Source organism: Bradysia coprophila, unplaced genomic scaffold, assembly GCF_014529535.1.
Source record: "Bradysia coprophila strain Holo2 unplaced genomic scaffold, BU_Bcop_v1 contig_350, whole genome shotgun sequence".
NCBI lineage: Eukaryota > Metazoa > Arthropoda > Insecta > Diptera > Sciaridae > Bradysia > Bradysia coprophila.
This window is the reverse complement of record NW_023503608.1, coordinates 11378125-11405512: the sequence shown is the minus strand read 5'-3', so window position 1 is coordinate 11405512 and position 27388 is coordinate 11378125. Positions and strand designations below refer to the sequence as shown.

Below are 27388 nucleotides of genomic sequence, written 5' to 3'. Positions count from 1 at the left end.
TCTTACGATACAAAACGAATACTAACGGTGAATACGCCCATCATTTTTCTTTATTCTGATTTTTATATATAAAATATAATATAATATCGCTTCATTTTCACTTTATCTTTGTTTTTAATTAAATTATTAAACTTTAAATATAATTATTCCCTAAAACTTTACTTTACTTTACACACATAATCATGACGTGTCACCCCGCAAATAATTTAATAATTTTAACTAATTCTTATCTTCGGAGTTACGCAATGAAATTTTCCCATAAATTCAAAAATTGAATTTTATGTACACGGTCCAAGGTACTGTTTGCAATTTTTTTTTCTATTAATTTATTCGGTAAAACGGGATCTCGATCAGTAGAAATTTGCTTGCATCAAAAGAATTTCCAAAAAAATCAAAATTCATTTTCTAACAAGCGCAGTGTTATTGTTCATCATGTGGCATCACATACAAAATAAATGTATTAACCGCTCGCATTCGGCTTATTACCTGATTTAGCTTAAAGACTAAACAAAAAAAAATATATTAATCAAGAACACGTGAAACGTTCTTCGAGGAAAATGACCGCAACATCAGCGCATTGTGGTAGCTATGACTTAATTTTCGGAGATATTTCATATGCTACGCCACCCCAAGCTAGTTTATATACTCGGGCACGCCATCTTATTGCCGGATTCCATAGGGCATGCAGGAATAGGTACGGACCACTGAATTCTCTAAACACCCAACCAACAACAAAATCGAATTTGTTGAATGGAAGCGAACCGTTCTGTAATGATCGAACTGCAATTAACACTCCATCCATTTTATCGAATCGATTTAGCAAATTCTTACCTGAACTATGGACAACAGAATCCAGTCGGATAAGAACCAAAGTAAAATATGAACTAAGTAAAATACCAACGAGTCCCAATGGAATAACACATTAACAGCCCATGAAGCAAAAACTCCAACGATCATACATTCGGATAGCGGTTCCAACAGAATCATAGTCGGCACCATTGCCACTCGTAATTTGGCCCATCTGGTCAGTCTGGCTTGAAAGCTCGCAATGTTACATGTTCCACAGTTTTGCATTGCCGGTTGGCTACTGATCGACGTCTTCCAACCGTAATCGGTGAATGCTTTGGCCATAAAAAAATCCTCAGCCAGATAACATCCGAATATTCGGATGCCACCCATTTCGATCAAAACATTTTTTCGCATCAAGCAGGACATGCCCGTGTGACAGTTAATGCCGGCTAGATCAGCGGTTAAGTATATGCGAGACTGGACGGTGCCAAAAAATATCTTAAAAAAATATCGATTTCAATTTCTGTTTACACTCGAAACGATTGGAAATGACAAACCTTTTCGAATGTGGCAGCAAAACCATCCCGATCGCATGTAAACGGCATTTGATGAACGAGTCCTACTTTTTCGGTCATATGTTGTACCATGTCTAACAAGGTGTCCTCTTTCACTGTGAAAACAAAACATTTTAGGGCCGAAATGCGCGAGGAACAAGTCAGTGAAGACTTACTGCGAATACCACTGTCTGAGATCATAATGTATTCGTATTTGGCTGCTTCGTAGCCGGGTTGCATGTTATTAATTTTTGGATTAACACCAACCACAGAACCACCCAGAAACAAATGAGCGTCCACCAACGGATATTTTTCCATCAGAGAGTTCACAATCGCTATGGCTGGATCATCTTTATCCTCAATGCAAAATAGTAATTCATACTGTTGGAGGGGGGGTGGAATTATGAAAATTTCAGTTGAAATGAAAAGAAAATTCAATTTCCGTCGATAAACTTACCACCGGATAATTTAATGTGAAAAATGTTTCCAAATTCTGCGCCAAATTCGGATCCACACCCATCAGAGGTTTTAAGATCGAGACGCTCGGTAAGGGTGTCTCTCGCGGCTGAATAGATACTTTCCGATGAAGTTTTACTTTTCTGTGAAACACAATCCGAAGTTCGAATATTTGCCCAATTTTATAATAAAAATGTCTGTGAATGACAATAACTTACCCATAAGTGATGGCCAATAAATGAACGAACCAAATTCCGCACCAAAATACGAAAAAGAAAATTGCGAATCCGTACAACGTATAGATCATTGGCGACATGTTCTCTCCGGCTATCGTAACTGCATTGGCTTATAAAGTAGGAAACTTAACACACTACTGTCCAGGTCATTTTAGCAACGATAAAAATATAAAACGATCTGAAACGAAATCGAGAAAATTGCAATTAACCTTGCGATCGGTGAGGGAACATAAAATTAATGGGTGTTTACGGAATCGAAACCGTTTTCGGTTAGCCACTTAATTGACCCTGTTTCCTTTTACGTTAGCATAGGTAGTATAAATAACCGATTGCTTAATTAGTCTCTAATTTCATCGAAAAACATATTAATTGAGAAAAGTATACCCAATTCTTCGAAGAATTTCACTTCTTTTTAAGATATTGTACAAATAGAAAACTCAAAGTTGTGTCGGTCTGTACGGTCTATACCTAACAAAAATATAAATACATCGAAGTAACAAATAACTTGCTGGCAATAATGATTTACAATTTGAAAGTCAATAAGGTATATACCGTCAATGCATACGGTGTATGATGTGTTGAAGACAAAATCCATACACCGAATAACTTCTCCTCGATAAATGTTATCAAAACAATAACGTGGAAAGTATGTGTGCAATGGGAATTGAAATTCCAGTTGTACCTCTATCACTTTGGTGTAACATCCGAATAACTCAGTCAAAACTATGTTTGAACTGTCGTATCGATATACAAGCGGTGTTGTTAATTTTTTTTATTTTTGTTTTCGATATCAGTTTTACCTTTTTGGGATTGGTTTTCGCTTTCACATTGACAAAAAATATGTTTAGTTCATGTTCAACTCGAACCCGACAACAAATAACAATACAAAGACGAACCACAGTCACCACACAAAAATTTGATTAAATGGAACAAGTAAATTGTTGCAAGAATCAGTGGTTCTAATTGAACGAAACAGTATTTGGCAACAGTAACACTAAAAAGCAGCACTCGCTTTTTGGGCTGTGATATCTTCCTCAATTAGGTTACCGTAATCTGATTGTGTGCTCAGAAAAAATGGCAAGCCACTTACCATGTAACAAGTTTGGATTGTACGCCTTATCATTGATAAAACTATCAATGTCGGAATCTTAAACAAATTTGGTTCAAGATGCGGTTAACAACAAGTTTATTGATTTTAAGAAGTAGATTTTATGAATTGATCTTAACCGAATGTAAATATGAATAACAATTGTTTAGAGACAAGTCCATCAAAATAATGGAAACGTCTATAGGAAAAACATTACGAAAAACTGATGATGTCTCTCAACAACAGAAATCCGAAACAATGAAACTGTTTGTTTTTACCTGAACCAGTCCGGTTATAACTGCGAAATTCCAAACAAAATTCTTTAGACTTTCAGAGATTTCACACCTGTCTTAATGAATATTCAGCCTTTTCGGAATAAAATCAAACTCGAATGAATCATGAGCCCAACCGTGTTAGCATTATTTGTCACGATTCATTTTTTTTTTTGGTTCGGTTGAACGTTATCGCGCTTTTAAATAGATAGCACGAGTAAGAGATTGACTAAACGATGTTATCATTCGATTCTTTTTATTTCGCCTCTAAAGCTATTATATTGCTTTAAACAAGGGGTTTAATTGCTTATTAACATTCTTTCCAATTACGAAACGATCATTAACAACTAAACGTATATTAAACATCTAAATGGGTTTCCCTTCTTCATTAATATAGAAAATATACCTGAATCTATGTAATAACTGTGATACGTTAACATTGATGCCACCGAAAAATCCGCTTGGGTGTTGGGCTTTTTCTTTATATAAATGCGAAGGAATTTCGACTGGTTCTCTTATACTACACAAAGATTTGATTCATACGTCAAAATGAATCACAATCAAAATGTTATTGTAGAATGAAATTCAACACACAAAATGCACAACTTGACAAACAATTAATTATTTCAAGTGATTTTTTTCTTGTCGATTTTCCCATTCAAAAATTTCACTTTCACATACTTAAGTCAGCATCAGCAACTCCTAAAGTAATACAAATGTGCCACCATTGAACGAATGTTATCGATACGAAAAATTTCAATAAACTAAAAATATAAATTTGTAAATTCGATTGTTTCAAGCACTTTGCGACTAAACTAAAATTAAATAAAAATATTTCTTTTCTGATCCACTGACATTGAATCGAAACTGGTAACCAAATGGGAGGTGGTTATGTTTTTCCGTTATGTTGGTATGAGTTTTGAAGCATTATTGAACTTGTGTGCGTGCATATCCATAAAAAAAAATGCCGAGTCTCTGCCTATTATAAGTAACAAGAACCGTGGAAACAGATCATTTTCGAATGACACAACTACACAGTTCCTCACTCCAAAATACTCAACCATGTAAAAGGTTGATAACTCAGACGGGTTTTTTTAGAACTAAATAAAAGTTTAAATAAAAAACTGAAAGTCCAGTTGACTGTTTATTAGTATCACAATCGATTGGTATTGTAAAACATCTGCTGTACAAAACTTAAAATCCGTATGACGTATTGATTATAGAGAGCAACACTCCCATATCGGTTGAATAAAACGACAGAAAAACGGTGACAAAAATGAATGGATAAGTATTTTCTGTTCAACCACAAGAAAAAAGACTTTTTTTAAATTGTAGCACGAAATGCGACTATATGCTGCGTTTTCAATGTATCTCAGCGATTGGAATCTTTGAATAAGCTTTAATCAGCAATATTAGTCATCTTTCGGTGTCTTTAATCGACTTTCTTTCATTTTCAATTTTTATTTGACTAAGTACGAAAAGTGTCACCATATCGGAGGGTATAAATGGTTATTCATCTGTTATCGACAGCAACGACGAAAATAAGTCAAGCGATGACCTACCATTAATGTGTTGTTAGTACTTAAAACGAATGTTAAAAGAAATGAAGTAAAATATATTGCATTGAACACTAGGCGACAACAGCAGAAGTGACTGTTATAATGATGATACCTCTATTTGCTGGTCGCTTTTAAAAGGTTAAGTTTCTTCACTACGAACCATTTATGAAAAAGGAATTTTCCATTATACCAACAGTGTATCATCCTTTAATTCGGTTGTATTTAATTGAAATGTTTATACGCGGAGTGGAGGAAACACAAACGTTTTGATTTGAGTTCGCTTCGAAAGTCAATTAAAGTAAATATTGCTCGAGTACCATCAGAAAATAAATGTGTTTGTGCATGGAATTTATTTATGGTCTACACGAAACCCGATACCCCGTAAAGGATACTCAGGATATGCGTTAAGGTAGGTATTTGACATTATCTATTTCCTGCATGCCAGTGGAAATAATAAAAAGATTATTTTCAAAATAAGTCATAATTCCGGCGAAATACACACATTCATAAAAAAAATGTTGTGCTAGTGTAGACCTGCCAGAAAAGGTAGATGTGTGTATCATGTCACTCATCTTAGTCATACGTTGAATGTGTACACGCCATTGTTCCCACATAGGCAAGGCATCGTAAAAGTTTACGATGTTTTATTTTATTGATTTGCTGAGACTCTCGAGCGATAGCTAGATTAACAGCAAGGGAAATTGCAGGTTCAAAGTCGTTGACAATCTATAGTATTGCGTCTTCGCCTCACAGGAGGTCGTAGACATTGTTTACTAGAATCAGACCTTTCAGATAGTACCGTTTACGTAAAAAATTTTAAAAGACACATATTATAAAAAAAAATTATTGATGCGTTCCGTAGCCCAGTGATGAAGGCAACCGATCCTGATCATGATTATCGACGATTATAGCAAGGGTCTGAAAGAACAGGCTAAGACACTTCTGAGTTGATCACGAAGGCGGTGCAAGCGGTGGCATCAAAACTTTTCTGTGGCTCGACGAATTCAACTTGACAAAAAAAATATGTCTTCAAGTTCACACGTTTAACAAATTTGATGTCACTCGCCTTCGTGAGTCGGTCTTTCAGAACCTTGGATTACAGTCGTTACTGGATCATTTCTATGTTTTCTATATATGTTGGGGATGTCCAACGTATGTCCATGTGCTGGTAAGTGCATGTCAACGGCTCATCTAATAGCTTTGTTCCAAGGCCATATGAATTGTCAAATTTCATCCACAGAACCATAACCTCAATAATATTTCTGTGTAAATCGCGTAGGCGACGTAGCTCGATTTGTATGAAAATTCACGTAAGCGACGTTGCTGTGGATGAAATTGTCGTTGTTCGGGTTGTCAAAGTTCGTGTTTACAGTTACTTGGAACAAACCTATTGACGTTATCTCCCAACAGTATAACAGAAATCAGAACCACTCTAACCACTACTAATTTTCTATTAGAGACGTTTTCTAAACTTCTCCGCAAATTTCCTTTAGTTGAAGATGGCGCTGTTGTAGTTTTCACGGTAAAATTTCACGAAACAACCGTATTCAGCTATGAGAACAAGTATGGTACTTATGTAGTTTTCAGGGAAAACTAGTGGTGAGTGAAAAAACATTTTGATTTTGCTACAAGAGATGTCTGCCTTCCTCACAAGTATTCCTGTAAAATAGGTTTAAGTCGAAAAGTTATATATAGATAGTGGGATTTGTTCAATACTTGGCTGCATTTTAGTACGCTTTGGTACAGCGCTGCCGGTAAGTCTGTAAACAAAATTTCATATGATCCGTAAGTGATACATTTTAATAAAAACTAATTTTTGTGAAAATTCAATGTTTCGCTAACTTGGCTGTGTGTACCTTGATCCAATGAACCTCAACACAAGGTATGGTATGTTCATACAAACCGGATGACACAGCGATTTCATATAAAAAAAACTCACCTCTCATGAGAGGTGAGTTTGTTTATATGAAATCGCCATGCCCTCCGGTTTGTATGAACAGACCATACCTGGTTTATACTTTCATTGCCCGGAACATACTTTTAAGTGTGAACCGACAATAGGTTTGTTCCAAGTACCTCTCATGAGAGGTGAGTTTGTTTATATGAAATCGCCATGCCCTCCGGTTTGTATGAACAGACCATACCTGGTTTATACTTTCATTGCCCGGAACATACTTTTAAGTGTGAACCGACAATAGGTTTGTTCCAAGTAACTGTAAACACGAACTTTGACAACCCGAACAACGACAATTTCATCCATAGCAACGTCGCTTTCGTGATATTTCATACAAATCGAGCAACGTCGCCTACGCGATTTACACAGAGATATTATTGAGGTTATGGTTATACGGATGAATTTTGACAATTCATATGGCCTTGGAACAAACCTATAAGAAAATTGACAAAAACTCTCTTCGGATAAAAGAGAATGACAGATGAAGATAGTGGCGCCACCTACCTAATATGATAAATATTTCGAATCGTAACTGGCCTATTCGACTGAAATCAATCTGTTTGATGCACACATCTTCACGAGTGGGTTTGTGCGCGTGCTCACTTCTTGGACAGTGTGTATAAAATTAACATCAAAGTATATTGCGTATGTATTCGTTCATTCCTACAGTTCATCTCTACGGACACGATCCATATGAAAAAAAAAATATTTCTTGTACGACTTACTGTGTCGTTAATTCCAAAAGAGATCACATAGAAATAATATAGATTTTTTTTGACTATTATGAAAGGGTGTAGTCTATAAATTCAGCAATTTAAGAATAAATTGGTTGATTTAGTAAGTGAAAATTATCCGTAAAAGATCAAAATAACGTGGAATTTACGTTTCAATCTAATCAAAATATACGATGAACCAAAGTTAGTTTTTTTTTCCTCAAATTCATTCCCGTACGGATTTGTGTTTGTTTTCGACAATTTCAATATGGAGTGAAATTTGGATATTGCAATTTTGTGCAGAATAATTTCGGAAATCAGTTTAATTGAATTGAATCTATGAGTTGTTCAGTATTTTTTTTTATATGGAAGTGATATCTGATATTGGCCATATTTATTTATATAAAAAAGAAGTATGGACGTGAATTATGAGTGTGATGTGAGTACTATTTAGGTAGATGTGCTGTGTGTTATATTTATAAAAAAAATAAATGTATATGCACATTTAAAGTGTATGATGTCTGAGTATTTGTGTCTCAAATAATATAACTACTGTGCCTTTGTACGAAAACATAATCGAATGACAGTATCTTAATTAATTTTAAAAGAATTAAAATTAGGTGGCCTTGAAAGTGCATAGATTGACAAATTTATTTTAATTGGGGAGCAAGGCCTAAATGAATTCTTTTTCTTTCGAAAATCTTAAATCATTTTTGTTAAGAACACGCAGAACCAACAAAAAAAAATCCATCGTCGTAGGTATTTATATGCATAACACAGAAATATCTTAAACGTAATTTCCTCCAACGTCTATATGGTTTGTTAGCTGTCAAAAAATATTATGTTCCAAAGATATTGACCAGCAAAATATTTGCAATTCGCTCATTTAAAATACCTACATTATATACGTGATACGTGTCCTGTTCATCTTATTTTTTTTTCACATGAGGTGGTTGAAAGACTAGAGCTCAGTTTAAATTGGAAAAGAGACGTGTCTGGGACCAGAAAAAAGGGGATCCGACAGAAATCGCCACACAAATATTAAATGAACAGTGAGTGTACGATATAACCAGAAAAGCTGTTTTATGTTCATACACTGCATTGAACTCAGAATGGTTGGTTGACTAGAGGCAGACGGTACGACGTGTTATGAGTAATATTGATTCGTAAATTGTTACGATGTTTCCATTTTAGTTCTAAATTTACTTCATTGGTTACGTCAACCGTGTATTGTGTGCAGTGTGTACTCGATATCCTTTTGATATATTACCCTTTCCTCTAGCAGTCCATTCTAACACGTTTCCATTCAAATCATATTTCTGTGAAATTTATTTCCGTATCGAACACCAATATTTTGATTAAAGTTTATGACAAAGATTTGCTAAGAATTAAAAGCGATTCTCAGGAATGTCATCCTCAGTGATATCAATGAAATGATATAAAAATGATTGTATTTCTGGGATTACCCAAACGGCTATTTGATTCCATTGACCGTTGTACTTAGTTCCTTATCTAAAGATTGATGTTCTAGCTCCCACATTCAAGATAATAAATTTATTAACCACATCGACTACATCCGAAAGGATGAGACTGATGAATAATCATTAAATTAATGTCGATTGGTACAATATTTACATAAACAACTAAGACTAAGTACATTATTGTGTGCTGATCAACGTCTTTCCTGTTCATTTGTTTATCTTTCCGTGTACGTTTTCAGCAGGGAATTCCATTCGCTGTGCGATTCGGAATTATTCAGAATCTTCCAAGTTATTTATATCGAATACCGCACCCTTCAACATTGTATTACACACCCGGCCTAATTGATTTTAACTAATACGATTAATTTCTTCTCTTTCCAGATTTACTGTTGGGACAAACGAAATATTTTTTAAAATAATTATTTGCTAAATTGACGACAAGCGTTGAACTCAAATCACTAAGAAAAAGTCAAATCAGCTCGTTGGCTAAATCAATAAATTTATCAAATTTCAACGTAATATCAACGTTCTGGTTGTATTTGCAAAAGTGATACAAGTCGAAGTCCTGATGAGATTCAATTGAAACCAGTGCAAATTCTAATTTATCTAAATTCAATTGTTAAAATTGATTCGACGGCTAAAAGCGGACGCTCTAAGTGTTCGCGAAAATTGACGAAGCCCAAACTAGCGACAATTGGTCAAAACTTGTGCGAATTGGGTCATCGACAGGCAGAAAATATTGGCCGTAGAAATAATGCGGCACAAAGGACTCCCACTACAGCTGGGGGAGTACCCTTTGCAAGGTAAATTTACACGGATCATTTAACCGAACAGTTACGGCATTTACGGAGATACGTTTATGTCTGTTGCTGAGCATGGTTTTTAATTATAAATTTTGGTTGTGTCGGTTTTGAACATGGAAAAACACGTTTGTTTGCTAATTAAAAACAGAATGAAAATAAATTCAACCGAAAGGTTGATGCAAATAAGGTTTTTGCTTCAGGAAAATTTTTGTTCCAAAAAAAAAAGTTTAACAAATTCGTGATGTCATGGGCTGGAGGAAAGTCGTTAAACCAATCGTAGTATGTAATACGGAACATTGACGTGTCACATCGAAAAAAGCACTCAAATTTGTTCATTGTTTTCGGTTGCACATTGTTGTTTCAAACACTAAACACATGAATCATGCAAAAGTAAATTTTATTTTCGTAACTTGATTACAGAAATCCAAATACGAGTTCAAGGCCAACGACACGTCAACGAAAATTCGGAACCGTAACATCACCTTCAACTACGGCATCAGTTAGCACAAAATTAACTGAAACCAATGCTAATTCCGGCAATATTCAAACAAAAACAATAACATCACAGCAATCAACCACCACAGCAACGACGACGGCGTCAGAGCCGTCTGTTATAAGCACAACGGGGTCATTAATAACGGTTCGTTGTTCTTTTGTTAATTTTTTTTTCGTTCATAATCGGTAGTCACCTCTATCATTAATTTTCACTGACAGGGGTAGTGTGATGTAGCTATGGGGGGAGTGTCACAGACCAATTACCGAGCAATGGAAAATTTGCTAGGCCATTGAGTCACGTAAGAAATGAAGGTTTCAATCTAAGACCTGTAACGATTCCCTTGTCAATTTTTAGTTCAAATTTACATTTTTCATGAACTACAGATACTATAGACGATTCTTACTGACAAGTCGAATTATTTTTTTTCAGCGATTGGTTCGAGAGTTTTCCGGTTCTTCACGTACGAATCGGGCAAGAGCAGCATTAGTCGGTTCGAACAGCAACAATATAAATAATAACAACATCGCTACAACAGCTTCGTTACCAACGAACGCCACAACGGTAGCAAGTTCCAGCCGACAAACAGATGAAGGACTAGCTAAGGCAAAAGTGAAAGAAACAACTTCTGCCAAATTGGATGATAGCACCGTGAACGATTCAACTGAAACGATTACAAGTGAAACTAATACCAAGGAGGCAATGGACACTAGCGATTCCAATTCTGTTCTTGAAGCCGATGAGGTTACGGAGGACTGTTTTCAAAACGAGACGAAAGAGGAAACTGAAAACTCGAACGCTGTCAGTGATTCAAATCAGTCAGAGCAGCCAGAGCAGCCAAAGCCACCAGAGCAACCAGAGTCTGACCTTCCGACAGAGACGAAAGATATTGTTGATCCGATAGTCGATGAGATAGTAACGAAGGGCATCGATAAATCGTCTACGTCAGTTAGTAATATGAACTCGGGTTCGAGCCTCGAAACGGTTCCGGATGGAGGTGGAACAACTGCTGCTGAGACTACTGCGAGTAGCAGTAGTCAACGTACAAACATTCGATTTGTGAGGAAAAGTCTTGAAAATACTACACTAAGCGTCATGTACTCAAAAAGTTATTATGACACGGACACAATCGAAACCGAGTATCCGAGAAATTTTGATGACAACATTGAACTGCTTAGTCGTGAAACTGAACATTTGGAAGAGCAGTTTACTGCCTCGGAAGAGAAGCTGTTGCACTACGTGCCCATCTATGATCCGAAAAAGTTTGAAGAACAACGGCAGCAACAGAAAAAAGACGATGATGAGGACGAGCCGATCGGAATGTCACCGTGTGGAAGATTTTTCAAGTATGACAAAGAAGTTGGCCGTGGTTCATTTAAAACTGTTTTTCGTGGACTGGATACACAGACTGGTGTAGCAGTGGCATGGTGTGAGCTGCTGGTAAGTCTGAACTGTAATTTTCTGTCATTCTTCTACTAACCAACAGAATTTCAATGTGCAGGACAAAAAAGTAAACAAGGCTGAGAGACAACGCTTCCGTGAAGAGGCTGACATGCTTAAAAAATTACAGCATCCAAATATCGTACGATTTTATAACTACTGGGAAACCAGCATTGCCAAAAAGAAAAATATTGTTCTAGTCACTGAATTGATGTTGTCGGGCACACTAAAATCGTAAGTGGCGACCATTTCTTCCGCCTAACACACCTTTGTAACGATACATTTTTCTCTTGCAGATATCTACGACGATTCAAGAAAATTAACCCAAAAGTACTCAAGTCTTGGTGTCGACAGATTTTGAAGGGATTATATTTCCTGCATTCTCGTACACCGCCGATCATTCATCGTGATCTTAAGTGTGACAATATTTTTATAACGGGAACAACTGGTAGTGTTAAAATAGGTGACTTAGGACTGGCAACATTAAAGAATCGCAGCTTTGCAAAATCGGTCATTGGAACACCTGAGTTCATGGCACCCGAAATGTACGAAGAGCACTACGACGAGGCTGTCGATGTGTACGCTTTTGGCATGTGCATGTTGGAGATGGCAACCTCTGAATATCCATACAATGAATGTTCTGGCCCGGCTCAGATCTATAAGAAAGTAGTTAATGGGCATAAGCCTGCTAGTTTTGACAAAGTCGAGAATCCAGAAGTGAAAGAAATTATCGAGAAGTGCATCCAATTGCAGAAGGAAGATCGACCGGGTTGTAAGGAACTTCTGAATTCGGAATTTTTCAGCGAAGATTTGGGCATTAAGTTGGAGCCCATATCGAAGGAGAATTTTCTGAATTCGGCTGAATGCAACAAAATTGAATTTCGACTGAGACTGTTAGATTCGAAGAAACGGACGTACAAGCACAAGGAAAATGAAGCTATTCAATTCGAATTCGACATTGTGACTGATAATGCAGAAGACACTGCTAGTGAAATGTTAAAGGCGGCAATAATTAGTGAAGAAGATGCACGAGCAGTTTCGAAATTGTTGAAGGTTCAAGTTTCGTCAATGTTGAAGGAGCGACGTGAAAAAAGGGCACAACATCAATTAGAATTGGAGAACATTGAGAAGGCTGCTCTTGAAATGCAAGCTCTACAAGCACAGCATGCATTTCAGAATCAATTGGAACAGCAACAAGTAATTGAGCACCAGATGATTTTAAATGAACAGCACATCCAACAGAATATTCAAAATACTTCCAATTTCGTAACGTCAGGACAAGTGTTTACTCAAACGCAGTATTACCAACAGAATCAAGTATCACAGACGATGCAATTACAACAACCGCAGCAGAATCAATATATTCAACAAAATAATACTTTTCAACCGCAACAAATGCAGTATAATCAGTCAATTCAAGGAACACAGCAAAATGTACTTGTATCTTCTAGTCCACAACAATATGCTTCTGGTCAAAGCAATTCTACTGCAGTGGTTTCGCCCAACACCCAAGTTCTTGCGTCTAATAATAATTACAGTCAAGTTCAGTCAATTGTTCAAAATAACCAACCAACACAGCAATCTTATCAGCAGAATCAAATTATTGGACAACAAGTATCACAGCAACATGCACAATATCAAAATATACAGCAGCAAACGCCATCACCTCCACAACAGCAGATTATGACTCATCCACCAACACAACAACAACAGCAATTAATGCAACAAGCGATATTACAACAGTCTCAGCAAGTCTTACAACAAACATTACAACCACCGCAATCCAATTTACAACAAACTTTGCAGTCACCTCAACAAAATTTACAGCCCCAGCAATCTTCAGCTCAAGGCAACTACCCTCTTGCTTATCAATCACCGCAGCCTCCCGTAAATCAAGTAATACAACTTCACAATCAGCCTACAGTTTCTTCGACGCTACAATCAAATCAAGGAAATCTTCAACCACACCAAACTATTTCTTACCAGTCATTGCCTCAACAGGTCAATCAAGAACCACAATTTATTCAATCTGTTGCACTTCAACCACAAATGAATCTTCAAAATTCGTCTCTTCCACCTGGAGGTCCCCCAAACTTCGCTGTCTCTCCGCAAGTCCAGGGTCAATTGCAAGGGACACAAGTTGCTCAAACAACGCAAATGTACGCAACACACCCCCAAGAGCAACTATATCCTAATCAAACTGCCATTCCAAATTCCAATTATATCATACAACAACCGCAAATTCAACACATGACTCAACAACATCCGCCGCAACAAACGATGCATCAACAGCAACAGCATTCACTTCAGCAGCAATCGTCTATGCATCAACAATCCTCACAGGCACAACCCGTTCAAGCGCCACTGTTACAGCAGCAATCCGTTCAGCAACAACATATACAGCAGCAGCATCAACAACACATACCTGTTCAGCAACCGCCTGTGCAGCAACAACCACAGGTTCAACAACAACAACAACAAGTTCAACAACAACAACAGGTTCAACAACAACAACAGGTTCAACAACAACAACAGGTTCAACAACAACAGGTTCAACAACAACAACAACAGCTTCATCAAACACAGGTTCCACAACAACACATTCAACAGCAACAGGTTCAACAACAGCATGTTCAGCAACAACCGGTTCAACAACAGCATGTTCAGCAACAACCGGTTCAACAACAGCATATTCAGCAACAACAGGTTCAACAACAGTATGTTCAACAACAACAACCGGTTCAACAGCATCTTCAGCAACATCCTGTTCAACAACAGCCTATTCAGCAACATCCTGTTCAACAACAGCTTATTCAGCAACTGCCCGTTCAACAACAGCCTGATCAGCAGCAATCCGTTCAACAACAATCTGTTCAGCAACAGTCCGTTCAACAACAATCCGTTCAACAACAGCCTGTTCAGCAACAAACTGTTCAGACAGTTCAGGCCGATCAAAAAGAGGCCTTTGCTCAACATCAGATGACGAATTCAAATTATTCTGGACAGATTATTCAGCAGCAACAACAAGTTCCTCAAGAGCAACAAATAATTTTTGCACAAAATCAACAACACAACCAACAGTCAATTTCACCAAACTTCCAGCAGTTAAATTCTGTCAATTCTCCTCAACTACCGCAAAATCCAATCCAGGTGCCATCTCAAACACCAGTTCAACAGCCCGTTCAATCACAGTCCCAATCGTTGTCATCATCACCGAACCCAACTAGTAATATCACTAAAACACCAACGACTAAGCAGAAATCGCGACGATCAAATAAATCAACCGAACGAGTCCCGAAACTGGTCGTAATGAGCGTTCAAAATGGGACACTAGTTGACTGTTCAATGGACAATAAACTGAAGACCATCACGTTTAAATTTGATATTAGCGACGTGAATCCAGTCGAAGTAGCAAATGATTTGGTGAGACGTTTTTTACTATCTTCAAAATACAATGTTGACAAAATCCTTATTCCAGATATCTAAAGATTTGCTGTCCGAAAGTCAAAGTGTTGTTTTCGCTGATATGGTGAGAGATATTGTCCGTCAACTGAAGTTAAATCCGAATCAGATTCCTGTTCCCACAGCCTCTCGACGAAATGTGGATAAGGTAACAATTTCAAGTTCTTTTGTGTTGTTTCTTACAAGTATACACTAACCGATCAATTGTAAGTTGTAACTAAAACGAATTGACTTGCAAAAATAATACACCCGTCTTCGTTTGAAGATGCTTGTTCAACAGACACCAACATTATTGTTCTTGGGTATTGGGATGTATTGATTAATGCATTATCCATTGCATGCACTACTGCACACAAAATATACAAAAATTAATCAAAGAGTTTGTTAACAAGGGGATAACAGGGTGAAACGAACATTAAACATTTGGTTCAGACACATTAACAAGAGCATGCTCAAAAATAATCGTTTATAGCAATGGAGGCGTATTTTCAATAGATGAGAAAACCAGGTGGTTAATGACACAAAATTTAATGTAAAACTTTGGACACTCTGCCAAAAAGGTCGCAGGACCGGATATGGTTATATCACTTGAAAAAGAATCGTGAAAATAAAAAAAAATCTTTTGGTCAGTGTGAGTGGTGTGAGTCGCGATTTTTGCACACCAGCAATACACAACAAGAGTATTATCAAAACTTACGGTTCATTGATAGTAACTCTGTGAGAGCTTTGACTCTGTGAGTGTAGGGCATCTTTGGGAGTTATGAGCGCTTCAGAGTAACTAATTCAGTGTTTTTAATCCTCAGCAGTGGACAGTCGAAAATTATTTGTAGAATCGTGTATGATCGTCGATAGCTATCAATCTTCCCTTCCACACAGTTATTACCTGACACCCCAATTCTTCAATTTGGGAAGGATGTAAAAGTTATTACCAACAATCTACGGATAATTGACTCGGACCATCCGTGTATATTTAGGGGCGAGAGCATTTAACCAAATTTCGTTGGTCTATTTCGTTGGATAGTTTATAGTGAACATGTTCGTGATGTACATTCGTCATAAAAATCGTAAAACTGACGAAATGGTATAGTTTAGAGATGAAAACAACAATTAACAAAACCTGCATTCAACGTAAACATAGATATATCAAGAAGAGTTGATAATCTGAAATCTGTTTGAAAATGGAGAAGGCATAATACCAGCAGGTGAAAAAAATCAAAACAATCCTACGCTATAGTAAATGAAATCGACTCAATCCTGAATTTAAGCTTGAAAATTTTTTAATAATATTTTACGCTGATGTATATAGTGAGAGAACGTTCATTCTAGAAATTAGAATCATAGCCATTAAGGCTAGTACTTCTTTTTGTTGATTGAAAGATTACCACTGTGTTTGATATCAAATCTTTTACTTCGCAGGTTTAACATAGATTTAGCTAATACAATCCAAGTCAGTGGTACTATTTATTTTGGTCGTTATTGTCGATGACAGATGACTAGCTGTTTTTGATATTCGAAACTTTGTATAGTTCATTCCACCGAAAAATAATTCTTCAAATACAATTTAAAAAAAAAACTTTGTTACATTCTCTTATCATGTTCAGTAATAGATTATGGATTTGAGCACTATTTCACGGGACTCCCAATGATTGACGCTGTCGGCAAGTCGGTCACTTCTGTCACTTCACCGAACAATATTTTCATAGACAATGATCGAAAAATTAATTTCCTAACAAATGATTTTGATTTTTAAATTTCGTATCTCAAAAGACCGACTCACTGATTTTTGCGGTAGTGACGATAACAATTTCCACAATCTATTTGTTTCTCTTTATTGACCAGTAGTTAGAAAATTAATAAGAATTTCCTTTCAGTTTAGAAAATTTTCCAACGAACTTTAAATGTTTCTTAAATAGTGTCATTTTTGCTACCATCAGTAATATGTAAGGAAAACATTTTCCAGTGAATGTGTTTTAATAATGTCATTCTCCGTTCCTATAATTACATTACGTCCGAGGTTCCTATATTTTATTTTGACGAGTGGGGACGTTATGGCGGAGGACTGTATTCCAACTCGTGAAAATAAAAATTTGGAACCTCGCATGTACAGTGCTTTACGTGCTTCTGGTCGGTAAATGCGAAAAAATGTCCTAAAAAAGTTGTATTTAAATCTCTTCACCAACAACATTGAACGGTAACGATTGGTGAAATATCGGTAAAATAGAAGAAATTATCCGAATATTCCTGATGTTTTGCCAAATATATATCGACGTCGTCTGACGATTATTAATTTATTAAATTAAATTCAGTAATTTTTTTCAACTAATAAAAATTTGTTTCGCAAAATGTAATCTAAAAAGTTCTATAAAAGCAATATTAATTTTTGGTTTAGGTGAGGCATGCGTCGTTAACTCGTCAACGTTCTCCGTTTAAAACTCATCAAAGACATCGTTCTGTAAGTCGCTAAATGAATAAATTCATGTAATTCCGCAGTTTATTTTGGTTTTGTTTTTCATTTTGTTTTTTTTTTAAACGATTTGTTGATTGTGGGCGCTTTTTTTGAATCAGTTTTGTTTAATTTAAATTTATTTTTTAGAGAAATTAGATTTTTAATTTGTTAACTTGGTTTGAGAGAGAGAACAAAGAGAGAAGGAATCGTAAAATTTTCAGTGCCAGGAGTAAACTTTAAATTCTTCTCATCCGTGTTTTGACAACAAATTATAGAAAAAGTTAAATAATTGACTAGGATGTTCTAGTCCACTTGACATTTTCGCATGCGCACGAAAAGAGTTGTAGAACCACAATTCGCGATGTGTCTTAACGTTCAGCCAAAAATTCTTGTTACAAACAAAATAATTAAAAAAAAAAACCTATAGAAGTAGAGAGGACTTTTTCTATGTTGAAGCAGCATATCGTAGAAGAGTCATCTGTTTATATTTGTCCTCATTGGCATATGTCTACTTTTATGTTTTGCCATCGAAGGCAACTTACATCATTTCATTATCTGAACAGTTGCGCAATGAAATTATTCATTTTTCTCAACTACTTTCGCTTCCGTTAGTGAAATAACTTTCCTATTTCCACTTATTTCTTATTGGTTTGGCTTATATTTTTTTGCATATTCTCAGTAGATTATTTTTTGTTTGCTTCTAACAATACTAAACTTTCTTCCATCAATAAAAATGATTTTGAAAATTATCGACAGATTACATTCTAATTAAAAACGATTTGCCGTTACAGCGCGATGAAATGTCTATGACAAAAATGTTCGATCCGACCATTTACAGTCTTCAGCCGTTGGTCACGACACCAGTTACTATACCATCACAAGCAGCATCAACAACATCCGCATCGTCGAGTGACACACAACAAAATATCAGTGACCATGATCCATCGCCGTCATCAGATGGGCACAGTGGCAGTTCGTCTTTGAAAGACATTGTGGTGCTGGGCGAAGACCAAAAGGGTTTGAGAGATTATCAAACGGATGGAAATTACGAGGAATTGGATACAATTTCACGAAAAACTAGCACTGCATCCGAATATACATCACTGTCCGACTATACACCGGAAAATACTGTGACAAGGGAATCGTCTGTAACCACGTCAACGTTACGAAACGATTTTGCTGATGAGTGTATTGACCGTAGTGATGCGTTACCGACTGGTGAATTTATTCGTAGCGATGAATCGTGCGTTATTCAAATGACTGATAAGCCTGCCTCTGGCGAACAGGATACCGCTTCAACCCTAGTGAATGAAAACGTACGAAGTCCAGATGTAGATGTTCCTCCAGCTCAAATGCAGCGTGCTAGAAAGATTTCACGGTTTTTGGTTACTCCTAGTGTAGTATCCATTGACTGTGATAACATTGACGAACTTCAGCATGAGCAGCAGCCGAAACCAGAGACACCTTTCGACGGTCAACCGAATACAATACATCAACAAATATATAATGAAGATGGAACTGTGGTCAACATTCAGCAATTCGATGCATCACAGCAGCAAATGATTTATAGTCAAAATAATCAACAGCCAGGACTGGGATATAGTAGTGATATGATCGATGCTAATCTAATGAATGATTTGAGGAATCAAACTATTGAACAGTATAATGCCACTATGCCGAATAAACCACTGGGACCCGAGTCAATAAACACATTGGAACAACTGAAAATTGGCTTAGAAAACATTACCCATGCGCATGTTCAGACAAAATCTAAGGACTCTCAACCGACTGTCTCTGAAGCTATAAAATCGACCGGCCAAATATCTGATGAACAACTGGCCTGTATGGTTGAAGGTCCCTTAAGCTATGCTGACGTTACGGCTGGCGGTACTGTTCAAATCATGAATGAAATAACTGGGCAACAATTTGAGCCTGTAGCTGACATATATCCTCAACAGCATCCGATAGTTCAGCAGTTGCAATCACCTCAAACGGGCATTCAATTAGCTGCATCATCACCACAACAATCTAATATCGGAGCGGTTGCGGATCCAATTATCACCTCGACCAGTGAGAATATGTCCCAAACTACATCCGTTTACAATTCTCGGAGAACATCAGCCGAGTTAGCGGCTTTCGAGCAATACAACAGAGCTGCAAACGATACTGTGACTTTGGACAACGTTGAGTCTGCAGAAAGGAAATTGTCTCAGCAAGGAAGTATCGACAAGCAAGAAATGTAATAGTAACTGAAGTCCAGTCACGGCTCACAATTTTAATCTTTTGTTTGAATTTTCAGTGCTCCCCAACAACCGCAGAATACATTGGCTGCGTTACAGTTAAAATTGGCTCAGTTGACTTCAGGTCAACAGCCGCCGGGTCAGTCAGAGCAACCTGTTTTGTATCAACAAATAGACGAACAGCATCAGCAAGTGTATACAGGACCATCACAGGATTTAACCGAAACATCACAACTTCAACAAGTAAATACTTCCGTTATTTAGATTAAGAACGAACGGGAATAGCCCATCCTCTTGACACACATTGCATTGCCCGAATCGTTCACTAAAAATTGATTTTATTTGACACTTAGGAACAGCAGCAGTCCCAACTCAACTCGCCGACAGTTCAGCTCGACATCAATCAATTGAAACTAACATCAACCCAATCATCATCGGCTGTATCAACACCAGTTATCGAACAAAACGAGACCGTTTTTCCGCAAACAGCAGACCAGCCAAATACAACATCCGTCACCGTTCAACCGAAACAGCTCTCTGACTTAGAGCAAGAGTTAGCCAAAATTCACCAGAAACGTTACAACAAAGATCAACAACCACCATCGAATCCGCCTGTTGAATTGTTATCGAATATCGTACAAACGGCTAATGCTCCGAATACTCAGGCCATCCCAACGCTTCCAATCAATGCTAGTCAAACATCACATGCCGAACAGCCAGTCGGTTCGGTGCACATTTCAATTCCGACCGCTTCAGCCGATTCCAACGACAACGCCTTAAATGTTCCAACACAACAGGCTGCACGGAAAATTTCTCGTTTCCAAGTGAGTGTTGTGAGCGAAGCGACACCGCCCATTCAGGTACAGCCACAAGACTCTGTACGAACGCTGCAAACGAACGCACCTCTCGTCTCATCATCTAACTCAGGCGTAGATGAGCAGCGACACGATTACGGTGCAATGAATTTTCAGAATTTTACCAATTCAACAGGTGGAAGTGGTAAGTCAAAACGTCAGTTTTCAGCGGCTATTCTGGTATAATAAACGCATCTTGTTCAATAGAACTGACAGACCAATTCGTGGAGCAGACATCACGAGAACAATATGGCCGAGATGACTACTATCGATCCATGACTGGTATCAGCGATCAGAATCAAGTGCCCACGGTAAGTTATTACGTTTTCGTTGTGACATTTCCACATTACTTTGGACTGCAAAAGTGTTTTTTTTTATTTTCCTAATTTTTTGCGCTACTTTTTTGAGTGTACCTTTGCATTTTTATTGTTATTTTTTTCATTAATTTTCTTATGAACTGGTTCAAATGTTCAAAATAAAATGCAGCTGAAAACACAGAAGCCACTTGTAGAACGCAATACCACCGCTACAAAATTCGGTTCACAAAAAGCCACTAATCAAACCGGCGCCAGGGAAAAGACACGAAAAAAATCGAGTGCAATGGGCGTTCGAACGCGCTCTTTATCTCAAAACTTACAACAAATCTTCCAACCATTTCAACGTGGTGCTAATGCTAGCCTTCGTTCATCCACTCAGAGCGTTGCAACTATTGACAAAGATGCTCCGCTGAACAGATCGAACTACAACTTCAGTTACGAAATTACTAGGTCTAGCTCAGACAAATTTGAAAATTCGCATCAGAGTGAAACCAGCTCGGGATCGATGACACATCGTAACGCAACACCGAATATGAAAGGCAATAAGCTGAGTCGGTTTCAGCGTAGCAAGAGTATTTCTTCTCCGTACATTCCGAAGACTTTACATACTCGGACATCTGCTGAACTGAATAAGCAATTGTTGAGCAAAGCCGTTGCAGAGAATCGATTTCTCGTAAAGACCATACAGAAATATCATCAGTATGATATAGCGAGGACCAAAAATGACATGACATTCCAACCGATTTATCAAAATGCCGAAGTGATTCCAAAGCTTCGGACACGGCATAGTAAACTGATTCAATCGAACTTAAAGCCATTTTACTCACGCCAAAATTCCATCGAAGAGCATCAAAATGCCCAGGGATATAGCCAAAGTTTTGACAATTTATTATCCAATGAATTTCCACCAGTCAACAAGAGTAGAAAAAAATACTCAAGAACGAAGTCATCGACGTTGGTCAGCAAACCGAGTAGTCTGTCGTTGCCGTTTGGAGGAAGTTGCGGTAATCTAAACGTTTCGCCACAAAAGAATCACCATGATCAAACAGCTTATCGTACCATTCATGGTACATCGGTGTCGGTGTTGCCAGTGCAGCAGTCACGACTACACACAATCTTTAAATTTGTTCGAACCGGAAAAGAAGTACCCCAGCCCACAACCAATGACTATTCAAATAGTGATACGTTTGATGAGTATGATGATGGTTCGCTGACGGACAGTTCGTCTAGTGACATGTCCTGTGAAATGGATCCACCCCCGGTGCTATTGAAACAGTCCAGCTCATTGTCTTCAGTACCAAATGTTCAACGTATGCCTTTCCGTTCTAAACGCGCCGACCGTTTCACTCGAATGCAGAGTCTAGATTTCACTCAATCCCAAACCAATGTTCCAATGATCAATCCGAAAATAAAAAACACCAGCCGTACGGTGCCTCATTCAAGGACTGGCAGTCCCGTGTCGAGCCCACTACAGAGTCGGGCTGTAACGCCGACATACTTTGATCTGGAAAATAGATCGCATCCGCAACAGCAATTCTTTAAATCTCTGAACCAACAACAATATAATAACTCTATGATGGGAGGCATTAATTCAATGGCATCTTATGGTTGTCATCAGACAACTAAATTAACGATGCCCATGATTAATTTGCCAAAGAAATCATCATCCATGTCAACGATGGTAGCTGCGACGCCAAAAAATTTGAATAGTGGTACATCGCTGTCGAATATTGTATGGCAAAATTCACCGTTGGTAAGGCATTGCTTCAAATTTTTATATTGCTTTGTTCATCCGGATTGGAACACTCTCCTTGCGCACAGAAATTTTCGATTGACGCTTCCTAACTCAGCTATCTCAGAATTTTTTTTTTCCCTTTTGTTTGCTTTTACCGCATTAATGCTCGAATTTTTAATTAGATGGAATGGATTGACGTATGCTAATGTTATAATGTATAATGTATGTATTGCTGCACACCTTACACTTTGTAATAACACAATTATTTGTGCTACATTCTTACTTTTGTGAAAATGCAATGGAATATAATATTATAGAAAATTAACCAAAATATCTGTTCGAATCATACAATCAGATAAGCTTTCAATGTTAACACAAACAAATAAGACAACAAATGGAACGTAGTTTTTGCTGTTACGCGTTCCGAACTACCTCTATACTAGTAGAAGTAGTAACAAATATTCTAAACTTAATTGATGGACTGTACTAATCAAAATGAACATTTCTTTTATAAGAATCTTTTAAAACTCCTTATACGCCTTTCCTATTTTTGGAGTCCTTTTAAAATTAAATTAGTTACAAGAAAATGAAATATTTTGCAGGCGATGTGGCTACAGGTGGCAAGCATACCGTCAGTAAAATACTCATACTTGTCTGTAAAAGTTGAAGGTGAACCAAAGCGAAAAAAACTCGTTATCGCTTTTCGTCCTAATAAATATATTATTGACGTCCATACCTTTTCCAGTCGCTTGAACACAATACTAGTTTTTATGTCCACACCCTAATCGGCCTCACAATCCATAGATTCGATGTTTACACGCCTTGTTCCTAGTTCAGCACCAGCTTCTTCACTAGCTTTAACTTTTCGATTATCTGTTATAAAGAAATGCAGGCAAAAGACTTTCAACCATTGTAAAAAAAAACACTCGACTTTAACTTGTTTTACCATCATTTTCTTCTCTGTCGGTTGTTCCCATTTTTATTCTGGTGTAACATTAACTTAACCGTATCAAAACTACTGATTGTTACTGTGGTCGTTAGTAATTAGCAAGTACGGTTTGACTGTGGTTGTCATTGCTTGTTCGCATAAAATTACAAGACTTCCCATCAGTGCAATAGGCTATGATAACTGAAAATCAACTGATTTTCCTCGTCCTTTTGTTGTTTAAGAATATGCAAGTTTGCGTTACTCTCATGAATGCAGTGGCATTAATTTTGTCCGGTAAGTTCGTTTAACATCCACAAAACTCTTCGGGCAAACAAGTTTAACCATCTATATCCTGGTAGTACAATGAGTACAATGAGAGTGACGTAAGACTTCAACATGGGATTAGCTATTTTCATTTGATCACACATAATGTAACTAATTTCGTGTTCCAATTTTTCTTTTTGATATTAACTGATCTAATAGCTTGTCTTTCACAAACGACAAGCATGTCACCAGTATAAATCTGTTACTTCTTTTGATCGAAATATCTCTAACAGATTGTTGACGAATCTAGGGTTAGGATAGATGTCATAGCCATTTATTAAGAGCTTCCGAGCGTACGCTGAAATTGTAGTCTACATTTCTGCTTTTCGAAATTTTTGATCGCTGATATCTTTTTACGAGAGCCCTTTTTGAAAAATGTACGACCACATTTTCGAGTAAAAATATGTCAGCTTTGAATAAAAAATAAAATTGTCTGTGAAAGTTCCATGTGCATTGAGAAAAGTGTACCTTTGATGCAAATTTGGGGCATCGGTACAGTTTTCTCAAAGCACATGAAACTTTCACAGACAATTTTATTTTTTATTCAAAGCTGACATATTTTTACTCGAAAATGTGGTCGTACATTTTTCAAAAAGGGCTCTCGTAAAAAGATATCAGCGATCAAAAATTTCGAAACGCAGAAATGTAGACTACAATTTCAGCGTACGCTCGGAACTTCTTAAAGGATTTTGTTGATTTCCCTTACTGTGAAAACAGAACAGTTCAATCAGGGAAATAATCCGCTTCCGAAAAATGAAATATCCTTTTTGTGAAGGTATTGGCATTTGCTTATTTGTTCAGAGGGAAGAGATATCAACGATAATAAAGTTACTTTGAACCGCTGGGCCGGATAGCATTTCAAATAATACTGAGGCATATTGAATATATAACACTTCGCCATTCTGGCCCAGTGTCTCAAGAAAAAGAAATCAATTTTGTCATTAGAAAGATTTATTATGAAGGCCCATCCCTGAGCCAGAAAATCAAACTTTGAATGTGTGAATCACAGAAGCAAAACTGGGTCTGTCCAATAAAAAACGTCTAGACAATTAAGGCTCAAATATATACATTGAAAGACCAACAACATCGCAAACCATTTTCATCTGCACAACCGTCAAAATGAATTTACTTAAATATACCTCTACGATTGGTTTCAGGATTTCAAACATAATCTAGAATATGCGCGGAACATCATTAGCACAATGCAATTAGAGCCTAAGTCTCGACAGCAACTACAATTACTGCTGCAACGACAACATTTAGAAGAAGAGGAATTGAGACTGCGCCACTACATGGAATTGGAAAAATTCCAAAAGAATTTGGATTCAGGTGAGTCTTGAGTATTTCTCAATCTTTCGTACGTACTTCCCTGTCTCAACAGCAAACAACAAGTCTTAATTTTTGGGAATTTAATCCACTCAAAAGTTTTCAAATTTCAATAGAATGATGGTGGAGTTTTCAAATATTAGGAAAACAATGTGACAATGCGTGAATAAAGCAGTATAGTAGCTCCGGTTTGTGAAACTGCAATGATCACCACAGCCTGCCACAACAATATTCTGTCTAACTTTAGGTATTCTCTTTCTAGCGAATCAATGGATGGAAAATATGTCAGCGACTACATCTGCCGCACCATCGTTGCAGACCAGTCAGCCTCAAATTCAATATTCGATGCAGAATCGACCATCACAACAAGGTACAATCGTTATTCAACAGTCACAGCAACAGCAATCGCAGATGATGCAACAACCAACGCTGAGCAGCACAACGCCATTTCAATTAAATTCCACCGCATTATCAACAACCACAACTACATTTTCGCCAACGTTTAATTCCTTTCCATCATACATGGAGTCCCAGCAGATCGACGCTGGTACATCATCAATACCGCAATTACAGCACGTCGATCATACGAATCCAGCGGCACCTTGAACTGCAACCGATTATAGGGACGATTAATTTAGAAATTAGAATTTCACCGATTACAGTCCGTACCGACAACTTATTTCTGGGCCACTGATCTGTAAGTTCTAGGAGATAACCGATTCAAAAAGTAGTGTCTCATGATATTTTTTTACAAACTTTTTGTCGTCATTTTTTACCGCTATGATTTCCTCAATTTCTTACAGGGCTTTGAAATTGAAAGCAAAAAAATAGGGAAAAAAAATCCATAGCAAAGGGACAGGCCAAGTTAATTACGTGTGTGATGGTTAGTCAGTCTAACGATTTGTTGTGCATATCGCATTTTTCGCACTAGTTGTAAGTGTTTGTGTTACATAATGTTCGTGATTCTTTATCAAATTTGAGCGGATCCATTTTATCAGGAAACATATTTTAGGTTTTAGGATTATACCGAATAACTGTCACGTTTATAATGAATTGTTAAAAGTCTCATTTGATAAAATTAAAAACAAAAAATGAAAATCCTCATCTTGGTTCGTCCAAAGTGATAGGATTGTTTCTCTCTGTCTCGCTCCTATGACTCCTGGTTAGTAAACAAATTTTTTTTTTCGATAAAATGATACCGCAATATCGTAAATTAGACCGTTTTTAACAAAAAAACTAAATGGTTAATGAAAATCAACTTTCCGTCTATGGCGACACACTCTCTCTCTCTCTCTCGCAATCATCATCATTGAAATTGAGAGTTTCTTATGCCAAAAGTCCTTTATTGAGGGCCATGTCAATTTAAATTTCGAACATCAATATTATATACACATTTCGTTTTACTTTCTTTTGAATACATGCATAATGCAGTGTACACAGTGTGGTCAGAGATACGAATCGAGATGAGCATTATTATACTTTGTGAAATGTAATTGTTTCACTTTGGTAGTTATGCCATTTTGATGTTGGACATGACCGGGACGTGTGCGTTTCTTTACATTTATTTTTATTTAAAATGTTATGAAAATTTATAATGAAATCGTAAAATTAGTTTTTTTGTTTCATATAATGTGATGCCTTTCCGCGAAGGTTAATACATTAATATTTGCACTTAATAAGACATACTCCTCAAAATAACAAACAATGAAACTATTAAAAGATTATTAATCTATTTAAATGCATTTGGCTTGTTTTAACTAGTTTATTTTACATAGGCAAGCGTATATCTTCTAAAAATTTAAAATGAAAAAAAAAACTTAAAAAAAAATTCTATTAAATTGAGAGAGTTTATTACCGGATAAAAATAAAAGATTACAATGAAAAATTAAGTTTATGGAATTTAAATTGAAAAGTGAAAA

The 27388-nt window shown here is 36.9% G+C and overlaps 2 protein-coding genes across 16 annotated transcripts; one reads left to right on the top strand and one right to left on the bottom strand.

The window, feature by feature from the left end:
* Nucleotides 1-397: 397 nt before the first annotated feature.
* LOC119080997 (ceramide glucosyltransferase) lies at nt 398-5245 on the bottom strand. 6 transcript variants are annotated; one of them, XM_037189665.1, is made up of 7 exons: nt 5114-5245; nt 2018-2213; nt 1801-1942; nt 1520-1724; nt 1347-1459; nt 832-1287; nt 398-766 (listed from the first exon to the last, which is right to left on the bottom strand). In XM_037189665.1, exons 2-7 carry the CDS (start codon nt 2113-2115, stop codon nt 587-589), a joined length of 1194 nt encoding a protein of 397 aa, XP_037045560.1. In that variant the 5' UTR covers nt 2116-2213; nt 5114-5245; the 3' UTR covers nt 398-586. The 6 variants fall into 6 exon arrangements, with proteins under 6 accessions (XP_037045560.1, XP_037045558.1, XP_037045557.1 ...); XM_037189663.1 differs by lacking the exon at nt 5114-5245 and adding an exon at nt 4076-4295; XM_037189662.1 differs by lacking the exon at nt 5114-5245 and adding an exon at nt 3801-4275.
* On the top strand, nt 5234-27388 carry LOC119080996. Of its 10 annotated transcripts, none has more exons than XM_037189658.1 (16): nt 5234-5362; nt 9483-9904; nt 10325-10544; nt 10830-11837; nt 11899-12071; nt 12134-14297; nt 14424-15260; nt 15316-15447; nt 17689-17751; nt 18537-19984; nt 20045-20228; nt 20339-20984; nt 21047-21150; nt 21323-22909; nt 25301-25472; nt 25732-27388. In XM_037189658.1, the coding sequence occupies exons 4-16, from the start codon at nt 11100-11102 to the stop codon at nt 26073-26075; spliced, it is 8592 nt and encodes a 2863-aa protein (XP_037045553.1). In that variant the 5' UTR covers nt 5234-5362; nt 9483-9904; nt 10325-10544; nt 10830-11099; the 3' UTR covers nt 26076-27388. The 10 variants fall into 10 exon arrangements, 8 of the variants coding, with proteins under 8 accessions (XP_037045553.1, XP_037045552.1, XP_037045550.1 ...); XM_037189657.1 differs by lacking the exon at nt 5234-5362 and adding an exon at nt 7589-7744; XR_005088413.1 differs by lacking the exon at nt 5234-5362 and adding an exon at nt 7593-8059 and having other exon boundaries at nt 9483-11837; nt 25732-26166; nt 26273-27388.